This window comes from Salarias fasciatus, chromosome 20 (genome assembly GCF_902148845.1).
Source record: "Salarias fasciatus chromosome 20, fSalaFa1.1, whole genome shotgun sequence".
Classification (NCBI taxonomy): Eukaryota; Metazoa; Chordata; class Actinopteri; order Blenniiformes; family Blenniidae; genus Salarias; species Salarias fasciatus.
The window spans coordinates 8,560,929-8,580,002 of record NC_043764.1 but is presented as its reverse complement, the minus strand read 5'-3'; the positions used below and the strand labels follow the sequence as shown (position 1 = coordinate 8,580,002).

Here is a 19,074-nt window from a genome sequence, read left to right as displayed (position 1 = left end):
GACGGCTATCTTGCTTTTTCACACAACGGAGCCGCGTGCCAGAAACGCAAGCAGAGATTTAAGCTTCCGTCTATAATAAGACGGACAGAATTTCAATTCGAATGGATTCACGAGAAATAAAAGGTAATTATGGTGACAGCTGTGGCGTACAACAGATGCACAGAACCTTACATCACATGGTCTTATCTTAACACATCCCAGCAAATCCATCACATTGTCTCCCCACATGAACACTCTCCATGTTCTCAACGGCAGGATGTGTGTCTCAAAAAAGTACAATAACTACCGAGTAATACTGTAGAGGCACGCTTCATTTAAAGTAGATTAGTCAGACATGTCAAGCTGTCCTCCAATCTGAGCTAGTTTAACTCTCCAGCCTGACATTTGCCAATTTAAGAAGATAAACAATGTTCAGTAAGATAAAAGTGATTTCCAGCATATAATTTCACTTGACAATCTCGTCCGGCTAGTGTGAGTTTTTTTTTTTTTTTTTTTAATAGTTGACACTTCAAAGTGTTCTTTGTGTCTGAGCTGTGACTACTGTGTGGGAGAGGAGAGGAGGAGAGAAGGGATGAGGCGGTGCACTGCCACTCCTCGGAGACGTCTGGGAGAGTGTGTGTGTGTGTGTGTGTGTGTGTGTGTGTGTGTGTGTGTGTGTGTGTGTGTGTGTGAGTGTGTGTGTCTGTGCGCTATGTTGGTAGACTTGGGAATGTGGCAGAAGGTTAACGTGAATAAACTCCTAATGGAAAGCTTCACACTCCACACCAAGTGTCTTTATCTTCAGATTCAATCAATTCATACACTTTAAGGTGCCAATAACATTTATAAAGAACTCAGATGCTGGCAGAAGCACAGAGTGGAAATCCTGATTGCATCGTGGAACTGTAGCTTACTGTAATTCCTGCCCGGAAACAAACACATGTCGGACTGAGATGCACATCGCTTCAGGTGGAGATAAAGATGGTGGAATATGAAGCATAAGCAGCTCACTTTGTACCTTGATAGATTTGGCAGCAATAGTATTGGACAGATTCTTCTTGGCCACCTGAGAACCTCTGCCTGTAGGTAGGAAGCTCGGCCCCTGTGAGGGTTTGATAAGAGACAAACCGGTTATCAAAATTGAACATCTACAGAAAAATGGCAAATGGTCGCAATGGAAACTGACTATAAATGATAACAACGGGCAGAATGTAACTAAAGGGCATTAAACCCTCCAGTAATCTATGAAAGATAAGAATACAACCAACAGGAAATATTTGTGCTTTTGGCATCAAATAAACACAGGACTTGTGTTTTCTATACGTGTGTGTACTGAGGAAACAACGGCCCATGGTCAAGAGACATTTATATAAAGGAGGATTTCATTGGCTTTTTCTCCCATGATGTTTTATACCAACAACACGTTCAGAATACTTACAGCCAATGTCTTTAAAAATTGTGATGCAGCCACTTTGATCTGTGGTGATGTAAAGACTGTTACTGTAAAACAAATCTAAGAATTTCAAGGGTTCGAGTAACCATCCGACTGATGATCTGAGCGACAACACCATGGCGCTAAAAACGCTGCATCAAGCTGTTAGGGTCACTCCTGAAAAAGGGATCCATTCCTGCAGCCTGCTCCGTACCTGCAGTGACATGGCGTGGTCACAGACGAAGCTCTGGTACTTCAGGGGAATGTGGACCCTCTCGTTGGGCCGCAGGTAAACTTTGGGACCCGGAGCGCCGTCTTCTGAGTAGAACAAGTTCTCCTCCAGCGGGGTGGGAGTTTTGGCGAGTGCTTTGAAGTAACGCCACTCCTCAGTGGTAGTGATCACACTAGATGGAAAGATTAAAGGACTTGAATGAAATGAAAGCCGACTCTGACATGCTTTTTACAAGAGCGCGTGCGGAATCAGAGTTGAACATGTTGCATGATCAAAAACAAAAGTTTAAATGCTGCTGAAGACTGCCATGCTTATTATTTGTTGTGACAAGATGGGGTAAAAAGGAACATGACGATGTTGCTGCTGAAATTTTGTATGAAAGATGACTCTGGATAATTTGACCCTTCTTTACCCAACATCAGAGGAAAAGATGATGTATCACTGTGCTGATCTGTGCTGTGACTGAAACAAACACAGAGAAGCTGCTGTGGACGATAATTTTCTTAAAATAAGTTTTAGGGACATGTACTGCCAGAGCTAGAAGAAGCTATGACAGTAAATCGTTGGTTCAGTCACATTTTGCTGCTAATTCATGAATCTCTGTCATCAAAAATCCAAGTTTAGTCATGCTTAGCTCTCAAATCCATTAAACCAATAACCACAAATCCTAAAATCTGTAATCAGAAAAATTTAACTGATTAAAAACTGCTTAATGGAGTACCGTAACTCCACAATGACAATCAGAGCATAAATCACTGTCTTTGGACACAAAAGGAATCATTTTCTAAAGCTTTAATGTACACATATACAAAGTTGAATTCATTCAAGAGAAAGTGTAATGATCATAATCTCAGCGATCAAATATTTTCCAAGAACATCTTGATTTAGATCCATGATCCAGATTAAAATTTCAACAAATCATGGATGTGCTAAATCTAAACACTTCCATTTCAATGCATTTGAGTTTCTTATTTCTTCTTAAAAATATCTTGCCTACTCACAAGGACAAAAAAACATTGTGCCACAATAGTAGCTAAGTAAACCTTGGACTAGAAAAACAAACAAAGCAAAACCTATGTATGATTAAATTTTACAAAAAAAAGCATTATTGATCTTTCAGTCCAGTGTACAGTATATGGTCTTTACACTTCATACAGTGTTCTCGATTGCTACCATTATGACTTCTATAACCACCAAAATTAGGAAGCGTGCATGAAGTGGGTGAAGAGGAGCCTCTAAACATTTCCATAAACATATCCATGGTTTGAAAGAGAATACAAGATAAGACTTTAAAGCTGAGAATAACCATGAAGCTTTCCCTTGGAAACAGGATGTGGCTTCTTTTGTTTTCATAATGATAATAATAATGATACCAGTGGGCCTCTGCTTCAGCATCCTAAAGAAAAACCTCAAACCCACTTTTCTTCAGGCCAACAAGCTTCCTCTGTAACGTACATCCGCTTACACGAGACGCAATATAAAGGATGCGTGTTAATGAGAGGATGACAAATGTTATAAAGCAGATGTGGATGTGAGGACCCACAGTGCAAAAAAAAAAAAAAAAAAAAAAAAAAAAAAAGAAGAGGAAGAAAAAAGAGGGTCCAGATCCCGATGCCAAGTTGATGCTAATGTTCTCATCTGGTGCTTGTAATAAAACCAAATGGTGGCCTCGTAATTTATAGTCATTCCTTGGGGACACATAAATGAGCGAGAAGTTGTTACAGTAATAGGCTTCACGAGAGGTAGTGAATATTCTCTGCCTTTGATATGAGTCCAAGAAATAGAAAGAAAAAAAAAAAAAAAAAACTCTGGATACAAAATATTCCCCCTTGTGTTTTCACACTCAAAGGAGCAAATTCTATCCGGATCTCTCATTCTTACAATCTTCTACCAGCAAGGTAAAGAAGACTTATTCCCAACAGCAGGAGTGAACTAAATTCCACGGTCAGGCAGTCACACTGCTCTCACACAATGCTCGGCTTTTAATTACTGACAGCAGGTATGAAAAACGCGCATAGAGGTCAGTTAAAGTCCCTCCTCCGCTCCCCAACAAATGGATTTCCTGCGAGAAAAGAACAGGAGCAGATAACACACTTCAACAGAAGGAGGTCTCGTCTCCGCTCTTTCCTTCTTCCTTTGAATACAAAAATTTCACGCACAAATGCGTAGAGGGGAGTGCTGCTTGAAACATCAAAGGTTCCCAGCCATGGGCATGGCGAGGGGAATTTCTCTCAATAGGAGAGCGAGAGTTTATGAATTTTTCAAGGCCCCACCTCGCTAACATTAGGGAAAGATGCAACAGCCAATTCTGTGAAATTTATTTGGAGAGTCCCACCTGTGCACTCAGAATAAAACATTTCGCCCGTGGCTTATCAAGACAACAAAAGAATGTTTGTGTGTCTCTGTTTCACCTGAGTCTCCACGAAAAAAAAACTCCAGCTTGATTCATTTTTGAAAGGGAAGGAAATAGCACAAGGTAGGAGGCAAAGAGGGCAAACAGATGGAGACAAATAGCCTAAAAAGAAAGAGGGAACAAAATAAAGATGGTGATTAAAAGGACTGCGCGAGAGAAAAATGAGGAAGATATATAATGAGAGAGAAATAATGAGAGAGGAGGCAGTAGCAAGGAGGAGAGCGTCAGACGGTCTCCCGTCTCTGTTAGCCACCAGTTGGGGCTAACACCGGGCTTTCTGGGGCTAAATGTAAAAGGTAACCATACAAAATGGACGGCAACAGGTCTGAAATGTGTCCTCCGCGTCAAGATGAGCCTGTGGGCTCCAAACTCGAGCCGACTTCAAAGCTGTAACTAGCAGAGCTTTCCACTAAGTACCGCTGCCTTCAAAGTCTGAAGCAGGGTGTCTGGTTGAGGGTCAGACTTTCTTCTTGTTTGTATCTGCAGAACAAAGAGCTGACCTTAGGCGGTGTTTGTGTCCTCAAGAAAGCTCCTTGTCAAATACGGGTGAAACTGTTGGCAAGGACATCACAACTGAGTGACCCCGAAAACTAACCGAGGCGCGGTTCACGGACTGCAGCGGGACAGGAGCCAGGAGGCTGCGCTGGTATTTAGTGCACTGTGAAAAAGCAACAAAGACAAATGAAGCAATGTGACGCAGGGTGATGGCCTCATGCCACGTTCTCTACTGTGGGATTTTTATCATTTTCGACAAACAACACCTCCTCTTCCCAGGAATTGCTGCTGTCCGGAACTTAATACAGCTCCATTGTTATCTAACTCATTGTGGTCAGTCTTTGTTTTTATTAAGTTATGTACATGGCATGAGCATACAATCAAAGTATTCATCCATCCATCCTTTTTACTACGTATTGCACGTTGGGTCATTGTAGCAAAAAGCTAAGACACAAACACATCCCATCTCGACCAGAAAATAAACAATCATAGGTTTTAAAGAGGTAAAATAGCATTTTTCAGGCTTCTCTCAAAGCAAATTGAATCAGGTCTTCTAAGACACATGACCAAGTCCCAGTTACCTGATTCGATTTGCTTTGAGGAGTCCTCAGGCTGAAGAAATAAGAATATGCGTTGATATTTCCCAGCTCAGTTTTTTCTTAACAGTAAGAAAAGTGTTTGGCTTTTTTTTTTGTGTGAAATGTTCAATATATTGTTCTAATTCATCAAAACATAATGTGGAAATGTAGAATTTACATAGTTAAATCTTTAAAAAAACCATTTATTTTGTTACAGTACTATAATTGGTATGAAGACACGTTACCATTATACGATATTTGATGTTATTGGACGATACTGTTACCCATAAAAGTGACTCCAATGAAGGGTTTCTGGTAGCTGCCAAGCGATTCCTCTGTCCGGTCAGTGGTCTGCATACAGACTCTGACTGCATGACGGCTGTAAATAAAGAGTCTTTTACTTGTGTTTTCATATTGCCACTCCATTTCTTACCTGTGCCTCCATCTCTGCTCCCTATAAGCTCTGCTAACAGTGAGCTACTAAAAGTAAAGGGCGTCAGTGCAGGTGAGCAGACGGCAACAAGAAGAGTGTGAGTGTTTGAGTCAGGTGCAGACAACAGAGGGAAAAAAAGTCAAGATTTACTCTGAAGTGGGTGTAATGTTAAAAGCAATTATGGTAAAATGTGTGGAGGTTCGTTCATTTTGTTCACTTCATCCACAATTAATGAGACGACCAAAGACTGATAATGTCAGTCTGTTCAGGGCTGTTTGCCAAAGGAGCCTCATAAATTAGCCGAGCTTCGGGCCTCTACTGGCCAGAGGCAGCCTGTGTCAATGGTTCACTGCTCTCAAAATGGCAGAATCTGCATTAATAGTTTTTTCTCCATTCTTAAACTCTACCAAAACACTCTGTTTTTGTCTGAATGCCTGTTTGTTTGTTTTTTCTGCATTGTAAGGGCAGTTACAGATTTTTTTTTTTTTTTTGGTGTAACTGATTTCCACTCCAGGTTTTTGGAGTGTTTTGTGTCTCTGTGCACTTGAAAACTGAAACAAAACAAAGTGCAACCAAAAACTGCTGCAAAATACCGGAATCAATCTGTACGCTGTAACCTACTTTCGAGCAACTATTTGTCATTGTAAAAAAGCCAAATGTCTGCACGGCTCTCGGGTGAAACATTGTCTTATTGTGATAGCAGAGCGAAAAACCTGTGAAAGAAAAGTGCGCAGCAAGATGAACAAATGGATTTATCAGACAATCATCACAGTGGAGAGAAACATTGGAAGCAAATCCTGCAAAATCCAAGTCTTTCCTGGAAATAGTCCGACGAATGCTAAAAGAGGAAATGTTAAAATTACAGGAATAAAACAGAAATAACCAAGTAAGTTATTTCCTCCTTTATCATTTCTGTGAACACAGAAGTCATGTATATTACAACCTACATTCCATAAAGTAGCAGCACTGCTAATCTATGATGAAGCACCAGCGGGTCATTAAATATATAAGTACTCATGGCAGCGTTGTACTTTGTGGAGCCTGAACTGGACTCTTTCAAGCCACAGTGCCGCAGCAGAGGGAAATCTAATGCAGATGCTTTTTCCTTGTTCATTTACACATTTCAGACTCTGGGAAGAGGTGGCAGACAGTTTGGCGTAAAGTGTCACACCGCCTCATCAAGGAATAAATAAGCCAACGGGCTGCTAAGCCAGCGAGAGGACAGATGCAGGGATTGATGACTCTCAATTAGACCTGGTAGGCCCGGTGGCCAGGCTAATGCCATAATGATTCATCCGCAGCGCACCGCAGCCTTCGTTGATCAACGTGATAAATGTTAATCCGAAGCTCCGGCATGAGCGGAATCCATAACAAAAGATTCAGAGAAGGGGGGGGGATTAACAATGACGCTAAGTGAAGGAAACAAACGCTGCATTGATACCCAGAGCAGGTCATCCAGGAAACATCGGCTCTAATATCTGCTACATGTGGATAAAAGAGGGCGTTTTTTGCATCTCAGCGGCAGTGTGTCAGCACACGCCTCAAGTATTCAGATATAATGCTACTTAATATCACTCCTGAACGCATCAGAATTTGTGCAATTTATTTGTGTCGACGCAAACATGTGAAATGTCTTCAGAGGAGTGACTTCGATTGGGGGGGGAAAAAAAAGCCATCTTGCGAAGAGACAAGAATACGCACGCCTCATGAGGGATACAGAAATATGTCGCACGTGCGTAAAATAGACTGAACATGCTATCTCAAAATGGAAAATTCCAAGACCATAAAGTGCTCCCACCTTTCCAAACAGATGTTAAAGCAGTGGCAGAAAAGAAGAAAAAAAAAATCCTAAAAACAGCCCATGCAAACACGCACATTAACACACACCTACACACACGTATCACATCAAAACAGTGACCAAGCTGTGAATCAGACTCCCACAGCATGAATAAAATGCGCACTCACATAACACTGACATTATCAATTCATCCTCAGAAAGCTGAAGCAGGTTTTTTTCTCCTGTAGTAAGTTCACCGTAATTACCTGAAATGTCCTCGTCAGGTTGAAATGGTCATATTTTCGTTTGTGCATGAGCATCCTGACTAGCTCCTCTCCAAATCATGCACTACATTACCATGTGCTGTAATGTTTTCTGCTGCTGTTTGCAGTTTCATTACATCAGTATTGTTTTTTAAACCCAGGAGGCCCAAATTTCAATTATCATAATCGAGCCTTGTAAAGGCGCAAGGCGGTGTCCACCAGGAAAGTTTTATTCATTTGCAACTGCAACTACAAGCGAGCCAAGCAGGTGACACACAGTACAAAAATACTCCAATTAATCACGTGTGTTCCTGAAGAAGCATGTCTAACTTGTGAAAAAGAAGCACATTATATCATTCCGGTGAGATTTAATGGCCATGGCTCACGGTCTGACAGCCTTTATGTCTTATTCAGCACGTCACAGGTGTAAACAATGAAATTAATGACGGCCGGGTACCATTGTGTTTGAGGATTCTGCTAACGTGCACAGTTGGTCACACCCTCATGTGTTACTGCAACACTGCTATCGGTTTCACTAAAATCTGTTAATTAAAGAAGCTGCTGGAAAAAGATCTAGATTGGAGTTACATGTTCAACACAATCTGACTCACTTCACCACAGTGACTCGCACATATCTTACATATCACTGTGGGGACATAAATCTACTGGGACAAAACTACACTAATTTCTACACATTAATGATCAAATTTTGAGGTTGAAGTTGAAAAATTACTAACAGTCAATGCAGTGTCCAAAAAGTCTCTAAAAACTAGTGAACAGTGAAGTCTCACTGTGTGTGTGTGTGTGTGTGTGTGTGGGTCTGATTTATCTCCACCTTTGTAAAAAGCATGAAATAGAGAGTGCAGTGGAAAATGGCTGGCCTTCACCTCCGGTCCCGTTAAGTAACAATCTGACATAACATAATTACAGCTTCCACCGAGTTCCCACTGCAGCCTCTACTTTTTCCATTTAACAACCTGCAAAATGCTGAAAATCTTCTGTTTAAATCGAGGCCAAATGTCCTCGTGTCTGTGACACATCCAGATACGGTCCATTTTGAAACTACAGTGACAGATGTCAGTTATGTCGTCGTGCTGCAGTGACGACAGTCAGTCGGACCACCGGCAGATGTTTTGGGTCTATTTTTGTCAAAAAGTGCAAACTTCTGGGTGAGGCGCTGCTGCAAACTTGAATGACGTCTGCCTGTGACACTGTGTGTGTGGCTCGTGTTAACAACGTGTTAACAACATCCAGATTAAGACGCTTACATGTGGCACTGAACTCATCGAGTAAGATAATATAATTTACAGAATTCATTAATTTTTTTGTCATTTACTTTTTTTTTAAAGTTTTTTTTTTTGTTGAGCTAAACTGAAAAAGTCATATTGTTGTTCCATTCATGGCTATTTGTCATGTAGATATTGAGGTTGATAACTGGCTACCCACCCACCTGTCCCTTCTGGGAAATGAAGCATCTGCTCTTCCCAGAGTCTGAGAATCAAAATGAATTGAAGAGTCCAACAAAAATATAAAAGAGTTGAATTAAAGATAAAATGGGTAAGAAAACCTTATTTTAATGAGGTTTACTTATGTTTTATATACTGAAGATAAAATCAAAAGCAAGAAAAAGTCCAATAAATGTGATCACATGCTTGTTACTTTCAGCATCCGCAATAAACCAGAAGTCAGACATAAAGACGTTTGACAGAGGTGCAGAGGGTCTCTTTTTCCTTTCTCTGCGTTAATGATTGATGATACCCTGAAAAATGTTTCATTAATGCTTCTGGCTGCTTCGTCTTTTGTCTTCACAAGCTATTACAGGCAACGCTCGATGACTAAAACCTGTGCTGAGAGGTTTGAGGGAAAGGCAGCCAGGTTAACTGTCACTTCAAAGAGCCAAGTGCCGGATCGGATGTGTCTCACAACGGGGCGGGTCAAGTGTGAGGACGCGACGCTACTTCCTGAACAGGGACGAAAATAGGTTGCGAGCTCTCTCGAGCACGCAAACAGATCGGGAACGTGTGAACGCGTCTGCACGGCGGAGCGCGGCTTGTTACGGTTTGATAACGGCAAACGCGCAGCGCGGCAACACAAGCTCACAGTTGGTATTCCAGACACACCTTTAAAGTTGTAAAATCCTTCCGATTTTAAGGATGAAACACAGCTTCAACAAGCACGTGCTGGTTTTTATCAGCTCTCGTCTCCGTCGGTGGTGAGCGTGATTATGCTAAACAGACAGCCGGGGGGTGGGCGGCAGCCTGAGACGACCTCGCCGAGTCTTACCTGAGCTCGGGGTTGTCGCTGTGGATGGTGACAGTCTGAGGTACGTTGAGGGGATTTCTGAGGACAAACTCCAAGTACTGAGCGCAGCCCAGGCTGGCGTAGAGCAGGTGATGGGTGGTCATGGCCTGGATCAGCATGTTGCCGATGGCCTCCGCCTTGCTGCGCTCATCACAGGCTTTGAATTGATGGAGTTCATGCGCCTGGAGTGCGTCTTTGATCACACTCTAAAACCAAAAACAAAGACAGACAATGAGAAAAGTTCCATCAAGGCAGCCAATCAGCCTTGACCACACGCACACAGCTATCAAATGTAATCAGAGGTTATTTAAATTGAATTATGAAATCATTTCGATTCTGCTATGAAAATGTCAGATGACTTTTAAGTCTGTTTGAATCCGTCGACTTCCATTTAATTAATGACTTTGAAGAGTACCCCCGTTAGGTTACGTGGAAATAAAACAAAGAATATGAAATCCAATTTGCAGTCGACTGGAATTTCCTCCATGACATTTCAGTGACTATTTTAAGGCACGTAATACAAACACTTATCTGCCTGAATTTTAATGATACATTATGAATGGAGCATGTTGTTTCAATGAAGGCCTGAAGTGGAGCGGAGTGATCCTGACGGATCTTTCTGGTTTTGGATTAAAACCCTGCAGATGAGGAAAGCGGATGGTGAAAAAAAAAAGGGGTATTTCATGTTTAAGATCGACTTCAAGGATCACTTAAAGGACAACATCCACCACACGTGCCATATCAGGCTCTGATGAACCACGTGGAGACGGGAACACATGTTTTAACAGCAAATTAAACAAACCCAGTCTAAAAATCAATGCTCTAAAGGTAAGAGCGTGAGCAAAATATAATGCTGAGCATTTTCACTGGTCTGGCACCCCGGAATTACACTGTGCGTAAAGCCGGTGGAAATTAAGTCATGGTTATCAGCCCAGAAAAGTCAAATCCGAATTGAATTGCAAAGCAACTCTGGAGATCTTCTACCCGCGTGAGCAGGACTAAGCTATATTCCTCATAATGCTGGCTGCTTCCGAGGTGTGAAACAACTAAAACACAGGTTGTATTAGGGAATGCGAGGTGTCAAATGTGCAAGGAAGATATGCGCCACAGCCGCGATCGCATTTAGCATGCGCACCCATGGGTGAAAGTACAAGACGTGCCTTTGGGTGGAAGAACAATTAATACCTTCATGTAGAGTCACAGGAAAACACACGGAGGGACGAGGGGCGCGTTGACACATGAAATATGATTACAGAGGAGCGCCACACCTCGCGACAGCCTTCAGAGCGAGAACAAAAGCTGCAGCTCGGCGTCTGCTGCCAGTCTGAGACGAGCACGACTGCCGGGGACGGGAAACTCTGCCTCAGCTTGACACACCGGCAGCTATTTCTGGGACGCCGACGGCGTCGCTATCATGTTTGACCTCTCCGTCACCTTTGTTGCTTCTCCGCCCTCCCGCTCTTGCACGAGGGCCAAGCGGCTGAGCTTCCGGCGAACCTCCTCGTCCCCGATTTGGTTGCACTCTTCAGGCACGACGGTGTCGTCCCTCGCCAGTCTGTCTGGTGGCGCATTGTTCCTCGCTGTGAAGCAGAGACCGGCTGCAATCATGAATATATTCACTGAACAGAGTGGATTCTAATCTCTTCGCCATTTTGACCATATGTTTTAAAAAACCCTCCAAATGTCTCAGGGAGAGGGAGGGAGGGAGAGAGAGAGAGAGAGCGACAGAGAGAGAGAGAGGCACGACGAATTAAAAGTATTGTTGGAGAACAAGACACAACAGCTTGTTTGCAGACTACTGTCCAGTTAAACCACTGGCACCACTTCAGCTGGGCCAAAGTCCCCAAAAACTCCCGCTCCACTCCTCACCCATTATCTATCACCTCCACTATCAGTTATACTCCTCACACACCAAAATACCTCATTTGACTCATCACCAAATAATCCATTCTTATTTGAAATGGATCATGCAAATTAGCCATGTTCTTCAAAGAGCGCTGACAAGAGATTTGGACTAATCCTGCACTTTGAACAACACTCAGATACGAACAAACTTAAAATTCAAAGACGTCTGAAACATATTTTGTCATCTAAAAACAGCTTCACTCCTCCCCCTCTCAGTTTGCCGCCGCGTGACGGCAGACGTGCTGCAAAAACAGACTCAGACTGAGTGAAAGTGGCTACAAACGGAAAAGAGCAGCACACTGTGGAGAAGAAAAGTAACTGTGAATAGCGTATCGAGGACAGTAGAGAGGAAAAAAAGGAGGGAACAAGAGAGGAAAACAGGCACGATGCTTATATAAAGATGCCTTTTTGGAACATTACCTCCCCTATGTGAGATCCACCAGACATTATTCCACTAATTCTTGGCATGTTCAACATATTTTTGGGCTAAAACCCAGTTCTGCACAACTTCAAATGTTTCTGTATTCATGCTGGCTTCGCTGAGGCTGCACATGCGTTGACTAAATCCTCATCTGGTATCCTACTTTATTTGGGTTTGCCATTTACAGAGTCATGCTCTTTAACTACTCCAACACTGAAATTAAAAAAAAAAAAAACATAAGTCATGATCTATATTCACATATTATAAAGGTGAAAGAAAAAAAATCTTGATTTCTTCCTTGATCGAGGCTGGTTGCAGTGTAGGCCGAAGTCTTAACCCCGTCATATCAGCAGATGTAGAATGATGTAGAAGATGTAGAAGTAAAAAGTCTCACACAATCCTGATCTTGTAAAAAGCAGTGTTTTGTTTGCCAGTTGCTCTGAGTGAAACAGTGACCTATCAACACAGTGTGAATAATGATTGGAAAAATCAGATTATGCATGAATAATTGCAATTTTTGCACGCGCGCACACACACACACACACACACACACACACACACACACACACACACACACAAAAGCTATAACTATAGCTGACATGGAGCTTTATTTCTATCAATGAAATATATCACTTTGTATCACAGTATTGAGTCACAGCCATTTGATTTTTTTTTTCAGTTTTTTATAAATAACTGGTAATTTTGTGGCTGAATCATCACAGCAGTTAAAACAAGTTATGAGCCGTGTTTAAAAATATAGAAAGTACATATATTAGTGTTCGAATTCAGTGATTAAAATAAAGAAAGCCATCCAAAAAAAAAACATAGTTAGATAAATATTTAACACATTATGGTGGATCAGAAACAGATGTTTACACAATGAAGCTGAACGAGAAATTCATCTTATTGCCCCAAACAAAAACGCAATATTATGATCATTTACCAGGAGACGGAGAACAAATCTGAAACCACAATGTCACATCTGAAAGCAACAATTATTATTTGAATGCATAAAACAAAATAAGAGAACCAAAAATTGTAATATTGAGTTTTCTGATTAACAGAGTGTAATAATTCATTTCTGCCATGATACATTTTTTTCCCAATCAAATATTTGGGTCTCCATTCTGGTGTGATGTTCCTGTTCTTGCAATTAACGTGTGAAACTAATAGATTGAAAACTGCTGCAATATGCTGCACAGTTTCCCTCTAATTATCTATTTTGTCCATATTAATCATAAAAAAATTACAAAATAATCTAAGCGATAACAGGATGGGAGAGGGTTTGACTTTTAGACAGAGTAAAGACAGGTTTTCATATTAACCATTCAAAGTTGTTTTACAATCGCTTTTTTCCTCAGATTGTTTTGATGTCTTCAGAAACACTTTTAGACCTGGCTTAAAGTAAACTTGAAATTTTATGGCTTTTATCAAAAGTTCTGTTGTTTTTTTAATAGTTAATTTTTATTTTTGTTGAGCTACCACTTAATTTTTATTAACTAGATTCTCCTGCGGACACATCCATGTATTATCTTCTAACTTATTATTGAGTGCTCATCGATTCCTATTCAGTGCACTTTTAAGTGAAGCATTTTGTGTTGTAATTTATTATTTAAAAAAAGTATTGATGTAAATAAAATCTGACTGTTTAATATAAAATCTCAGACTAACACTGGTGGACACATCCAAAAGAAAAAAGTTTTTTGTTGTATTTATATTTTTTGAGGTAAATCACCCTGTTCGGATTTTACCCAGAGGGGAGAATTTCTACATTTTGCTGTATATATTTGTGCTCATACGCAAACTCAATGCTATTTCTTCCAACTCTCTTTTTCCCTGCCAACAATTCTTCTTCATCACTGGACGTTTTCTTCTTTTTTCTTTTACAATCCCCAAACCCCATTATCAAAGCATCAGGTTGAATGCAAGTCACCAAACCTGATAGTGTCTGACTACACTGCGCTCTTCAGAGCTACGGGCAAGCAAAAGTGGGACAGGAGTGTGAAACACACACACACACACACACACACACACACACACACACACACACACACACACACACACACACACACACACACACACACACACACACACACACACACACACACACTCACAGAGTGAGGCTGCACTGTTTGGCGTGGCATACTGAGACTGGACTCCAGGGAAAGCAATTAGGGTGTATTGTATGTTTAAATGGCACAGAGAGGAGGAGTGGAGGAAGGAGAAAGAGCTCAGTGTGGAAGTGAGACGTAAGTAGTGGTGTTGGCGGTGGCGGCGGCGGCGGGTTAGACAGGTAAGAAACAGAACAAACAGTGAACAGATCGTGTTTGCACAGGAACATGAGCTGTGAATAAATGATTGCAACAGTTTGTGGAATACATGCAGGGTGAACGTGTCCATGAAACTACCTGTAAACATGCCTTATTCATTATGGTGTATGTTTGTGTGAGAGTGTATTAGGCTGCATTTACACTGTTAGTCTAATGTGACGAATTCTGATTTTTCATATGCGGCACAGGTCGGATATGCTTTTTAGACAACGTAAGCAGGAAAAAGATGCGTGCATCCACATAGTTTGAAGTCGGATACAGATTTCTTTAATAAAAGGAAATAAATCAAACCAGTGTTTTAACAAGTAACAAGATCGATCAGATTTTCTGAACATTGAGTCTCTAATGTCACCAAATCTATGACCATAAATCTTTATGTTGGATACATGACGAATGAAACCTGAGTAAATTGGGTTGCTCACTCCTTCTGATCATCTGATTTTACTAGAGTTTTCTTTGCTTTACAATAATCCATTATATGTAGCCTGTTTTTATGGAGTTGGAAAACCAGGAGGGTGCCGGTTTATTCTCTCTCTCCTTCCTGAACCTTATCACGATGGGGGAGTTTGAGAGCCCACATGATCCCAGGAGCTATGTCGTCTGAGGCGTGATGACCCTGATCGGGTCTCCCATGACTAACAGGTCCTGGATGTTGGGCCAGACTCAGAGCGGAAGCCCCTGTGACTAGGGCCCCACCCTGGAGCCAGGGACAGCGTTTGGGCTTGCATGCGAGCGCCTGGTGGCCGGGCCTTTGCCCACAGGGCCCGGCCAGACTCAGCCTGAACAGACACCATGGGCCTGACCTCCTGTGGACTCATCACCCGACAAGGGAACCATAGGGGATGGGTGCTGTGTGGATTGGGTAAGCACCAAGACTTGTAGAGTGAATGCAGCCGTCATGTAAAGGAAAGAGACGAAACGATGAAAATCAGTTTCAGAATGTAATTGTAGCTCTGTCGGACCTGTTTGCTACTTCTCTAAGCAATTATCAGCCTGTTTTTTTAATCCGATACCTGATGTGTGTGTGTGTGTGTGTGTGTGTGTGTCTGGGTGTGTTTGTGTGTGTGTGTGTTTCAGTCATAGTCTACGCTTAAGAGCAAATTTAGGAATGGCAAGCCAGTTGACTGGTGATGGCTTGTCTAATTGAGGAAAAAATTGGTTTTCCTCATCTCTGTGTGTGTGTGTGTGTGTGTGTGTGTGTGTGTGTGTGCGTGTGTGTGTGAGAACACAAACAGCGCTGTGGCTAGCCACCAGAGATGCTTGTGCAAGCTCAATTAGGTTGAAAATTGAGTGGTTCAGTGGTGCAGCCAACAGACAGAATGTGAAATGGATCTGGTTGAGGTGACTGAGGCAGGAGCTCGGTCGCCACCCGAATGAAAGCCACTAATCACTCTTTGGTGTCGAATGCACACACGCACACATGTGCTTGGATTTATGCTGAAAGTTGAGTGGAGAAAATACATGCATTGAATAGCAAACCAAAGCACGGTTGTGAGAATGGACGCATCGCAGAATAAACACGGAGAGAAAAACCAGCAGGGTGCCGATTCAAGAGCTTGCCGTAGGGATGGAGGATGTTCCTGGAAAAGAGGTTTCCTCCTCTGAAGCCACTGTTGATTTCGCTAGGTGTGATGATGTGGGAATGAGATGGGAGCACGTCTGCTGGCCTCCCCCGCCTGCCAGGGTCTACTGGGCACCCTGTAGGAGAGAGATAAGGCATTTAGTGTGATATTTGGAATGTGATAACACAGCAAACACATGTGAAACATCTCATAAAACACCATGCACAAACCAACACACCTATTTATTCTCTGTGAACAGGCTGTGGATTCTCTTAAAATAGCGCTGGCACGCACCACCTACAGGAGAAGTGAATCATCACGTCTTTAATTTAAATCAAGGTTATGGTGGCAGCTGCATACTGTGAAAGTTATTACTTTCTTTTTTTCATAAACAGGTTATTACGTTAGTGAGACTTCAATGGGATCTCAATGATTGTAACTTTATTTTTTTTTCAGTGAGTTTGCTTCTTTTTTTTCACGTCTTATCGACATTTAATCAAATGACATCCCAGACAGCATTGTTGATTGGTTTGCCCGTTGACGCTGAATAAATGGAGCCTCGCTTTATTAGACTGATTCACATTATTAGTGAGGGCTTACATATGGAAAAAGCAAACCTCTCAAAGATGAAGTTCTTAAAATAGAACTGTCTTTCATTGAAGGAAGCAGAGAAATCAACAGTATTGAGGAAAAACCTTAGATTAATTCACTGCTGAGAGGCAAATAGGTATTCGAAGCTGCTTAAGTGTTTGGAGCATTGGCAATTTCTTGACATAGAATTCTCCAGAGCCAGGTAACTGGGTGATTCTGTACAAAACCTTTTGGCCAATGTCAGCTGCGGGCTCTTGGATAAACTGTGTGTAGAAGACAGATGAATGGATCATGTCTGCATTCTAAATACGTTCTGATTTCAAGTATGAGTTCATTAGGAAAAAAAAAGAAAACATTCTGTACAATAATTTCTTTTTGATGCCCTCCCCAGCATTGCGGGGCATGATTCTCAGTGTATTGCTTTGATCACGGTGGGAATCCTTGCTTTTTCCAATAAGCTACATCTTGAAATGCAAGCAAATCAGTAAAGCCAGAGAGTGAGCTCTCCTGCTGCAGTTTCATTAAGGAATATCTTTTCTGATTCTGATGTTTGATCGCACATAATGCGCGTATTATCTCGGCATCAGGCTCAGGATCATGACGCTGTCAAAGGAGTGCAGCTATTTCAGTAACAAACCAAATCTGTGTAACCGCAGCAGCGGCCTGATGCGAGGGTGTTTGCCACTTCTTGAAGTTACGAGCCAAACCGGGATCTGAAGCAAATCTGGCAAGTTCATCCCCCCGAAAAAAAAAAAGGTCCAGGCCAGTAGCTTTTTTTGAAGTCACATGTGAAACGACACGTTTTCATTTCAGATTGTGCCAACGTGGACACATCCCAAGGTAAACACTGGCTAAAAACACACAAGCAGGATCAATACATGGAGACAAGCCTACAGCGGTTAATTAGCGGCCTGAAATTGCCAGGGAAGCCCGGGCACAGCGACCTGGCAACGTGATGAGTCACGCTGATTGATGGGTAGTGCTGGCCTCTGCCACGTTGGCTGTGTGCTGCGTGTCAGATATGTAGGGAGATAATCAATGCAAAGCAGATCACCTGTAATGAGCCACTAGTATTTATAGGGATATGAGTACTTCAGCTGTAGTGCATTACACTTAAAAGAGCAAGTGTATAGTTGAGATTAATGCAGGAAAAACCTTCCTTTTCTCAAAAGGACTCCCTTCAGCATTCTGCATTATTTTCCCTCCCTTTATGTTCCTGAATGGAAAGTCATAATTTCCCCCTTCTTTTGAAGGTTAAGTAATCCTTCTGAGTTGCACTTGTACAAAGACACAGAGTGATATTTGATATTACCCTTTGTTCTAACATTAATTCATCCTTTTCTGAGAGCCCTTACAGTACAGTAGCTCCAGGAGAGGCTTGTTTATGCTTCTAAATAGTGCTTCATAAAACAATACCCCATGCTGGAGGTGTAGCATACAGGGACTTCCAGTTATTCCATAAACGCCAGCAAGCTACTCTCTGCATAAGAACATTTATAAATACCACAGGTCAATAGCCTTGTTTGAGGTACATCTGTTTTAAAAGTTGTTTTCTATTCTTGTTTTGACAAATATAATACCATACAGAGTGGAAAACAGAGGGAGAACAATCAATACAGTGCACTTTATATGCCAGATAAGTACACAAAAAAACAAAAAACAAAAAAAAACAACAACACATGCTCATCCTGTATATGCAAAAAGAGCTAAATACAGTGAAGAAAAAAAGTAATGACAGTTTACGAGGCTTGCATGATGCCACATAGGTTTCTATTTTTCTGTCAAAACAGTCCAGGCCTGCTGAGACGCAGACCTCCAGAGAGCCGCGGCAGATCGGGAACACCACAAAAGAGGCGAGCAATCGTTTCGTCATCACAGTTTGGTCCCTGCCGATTTCTTATTCTAATGTTAGCCATTTCAACTTGCGCCCAATGCCTCAACTTTGAGGAGAAAATGTTTACCTGCTGCATAATATATTCCACATATTAACACAAATCAGATAGAAGTAGTATTTATACCATCTATCACTGACATCTTCACTGTATCAACAGACATATTAAAAGGAATCTGTCATTCAATACGTGTATGCTTCTAATATATATTCTATATGCAACCATCTAATTTAACCATTTAATTGTCGAACACACAATTATGCAGTGAGTAGTAATAACATGTATTTCCCACCCCTCGTTTCCAAGGCGTATTGAGGAATAATGTCTTGCAAAATCTCTTTAGGAGCTTGAAATGCTTTTACCCAGAAGGTGTTCAGCTTGCGGCATAACCAAATTAGCTGCGTGTGATTAGGTTTGGGGTATTTTTAGGTAAGTTCCCTCTTCGAAAAAGTTAGATAACATTTTTAATC

At 41.7% G+C, this 19,074-nt stretch overlaps 1 protein-coding gene across 1 annotated transcript in view; it reads right to left on the bottom strand.

Moving 5' to 3' along the window:
- The window catches only part of nphp4 (nephronophthisis 4), a 174,943-nt gene that overhangs the window by 14,844 nt on the left and 141,025 nt on the right, over window positions 1–19,074 (bottom strand). The window contains exons 18-22 of the mRNA XM_030119429.1: window positions 16,120–16,257; window positions 11,338–11,483; window positions 9,886–10,109; window positions 1,626–1,815; window positions 998–1,081 (exon numbers count right to left, since the gene is read on the bottom strand). Coding sequence (XP_029975289.1) covers window positions 998–1,081; window positions 1,626–1,815; window positions 9,886–10,109; window positions 11,338–11,483; window positions 16,120–16,257 — 782 coding nt within the window. The remainder of the gene's footprint in view (window positions 1–997; window positions 1,082–1,625; window positions 1,816–9,885; window positions 10,110–11,337; window positions 11,484–16,119; window positions 16,258–19,074) is intronic.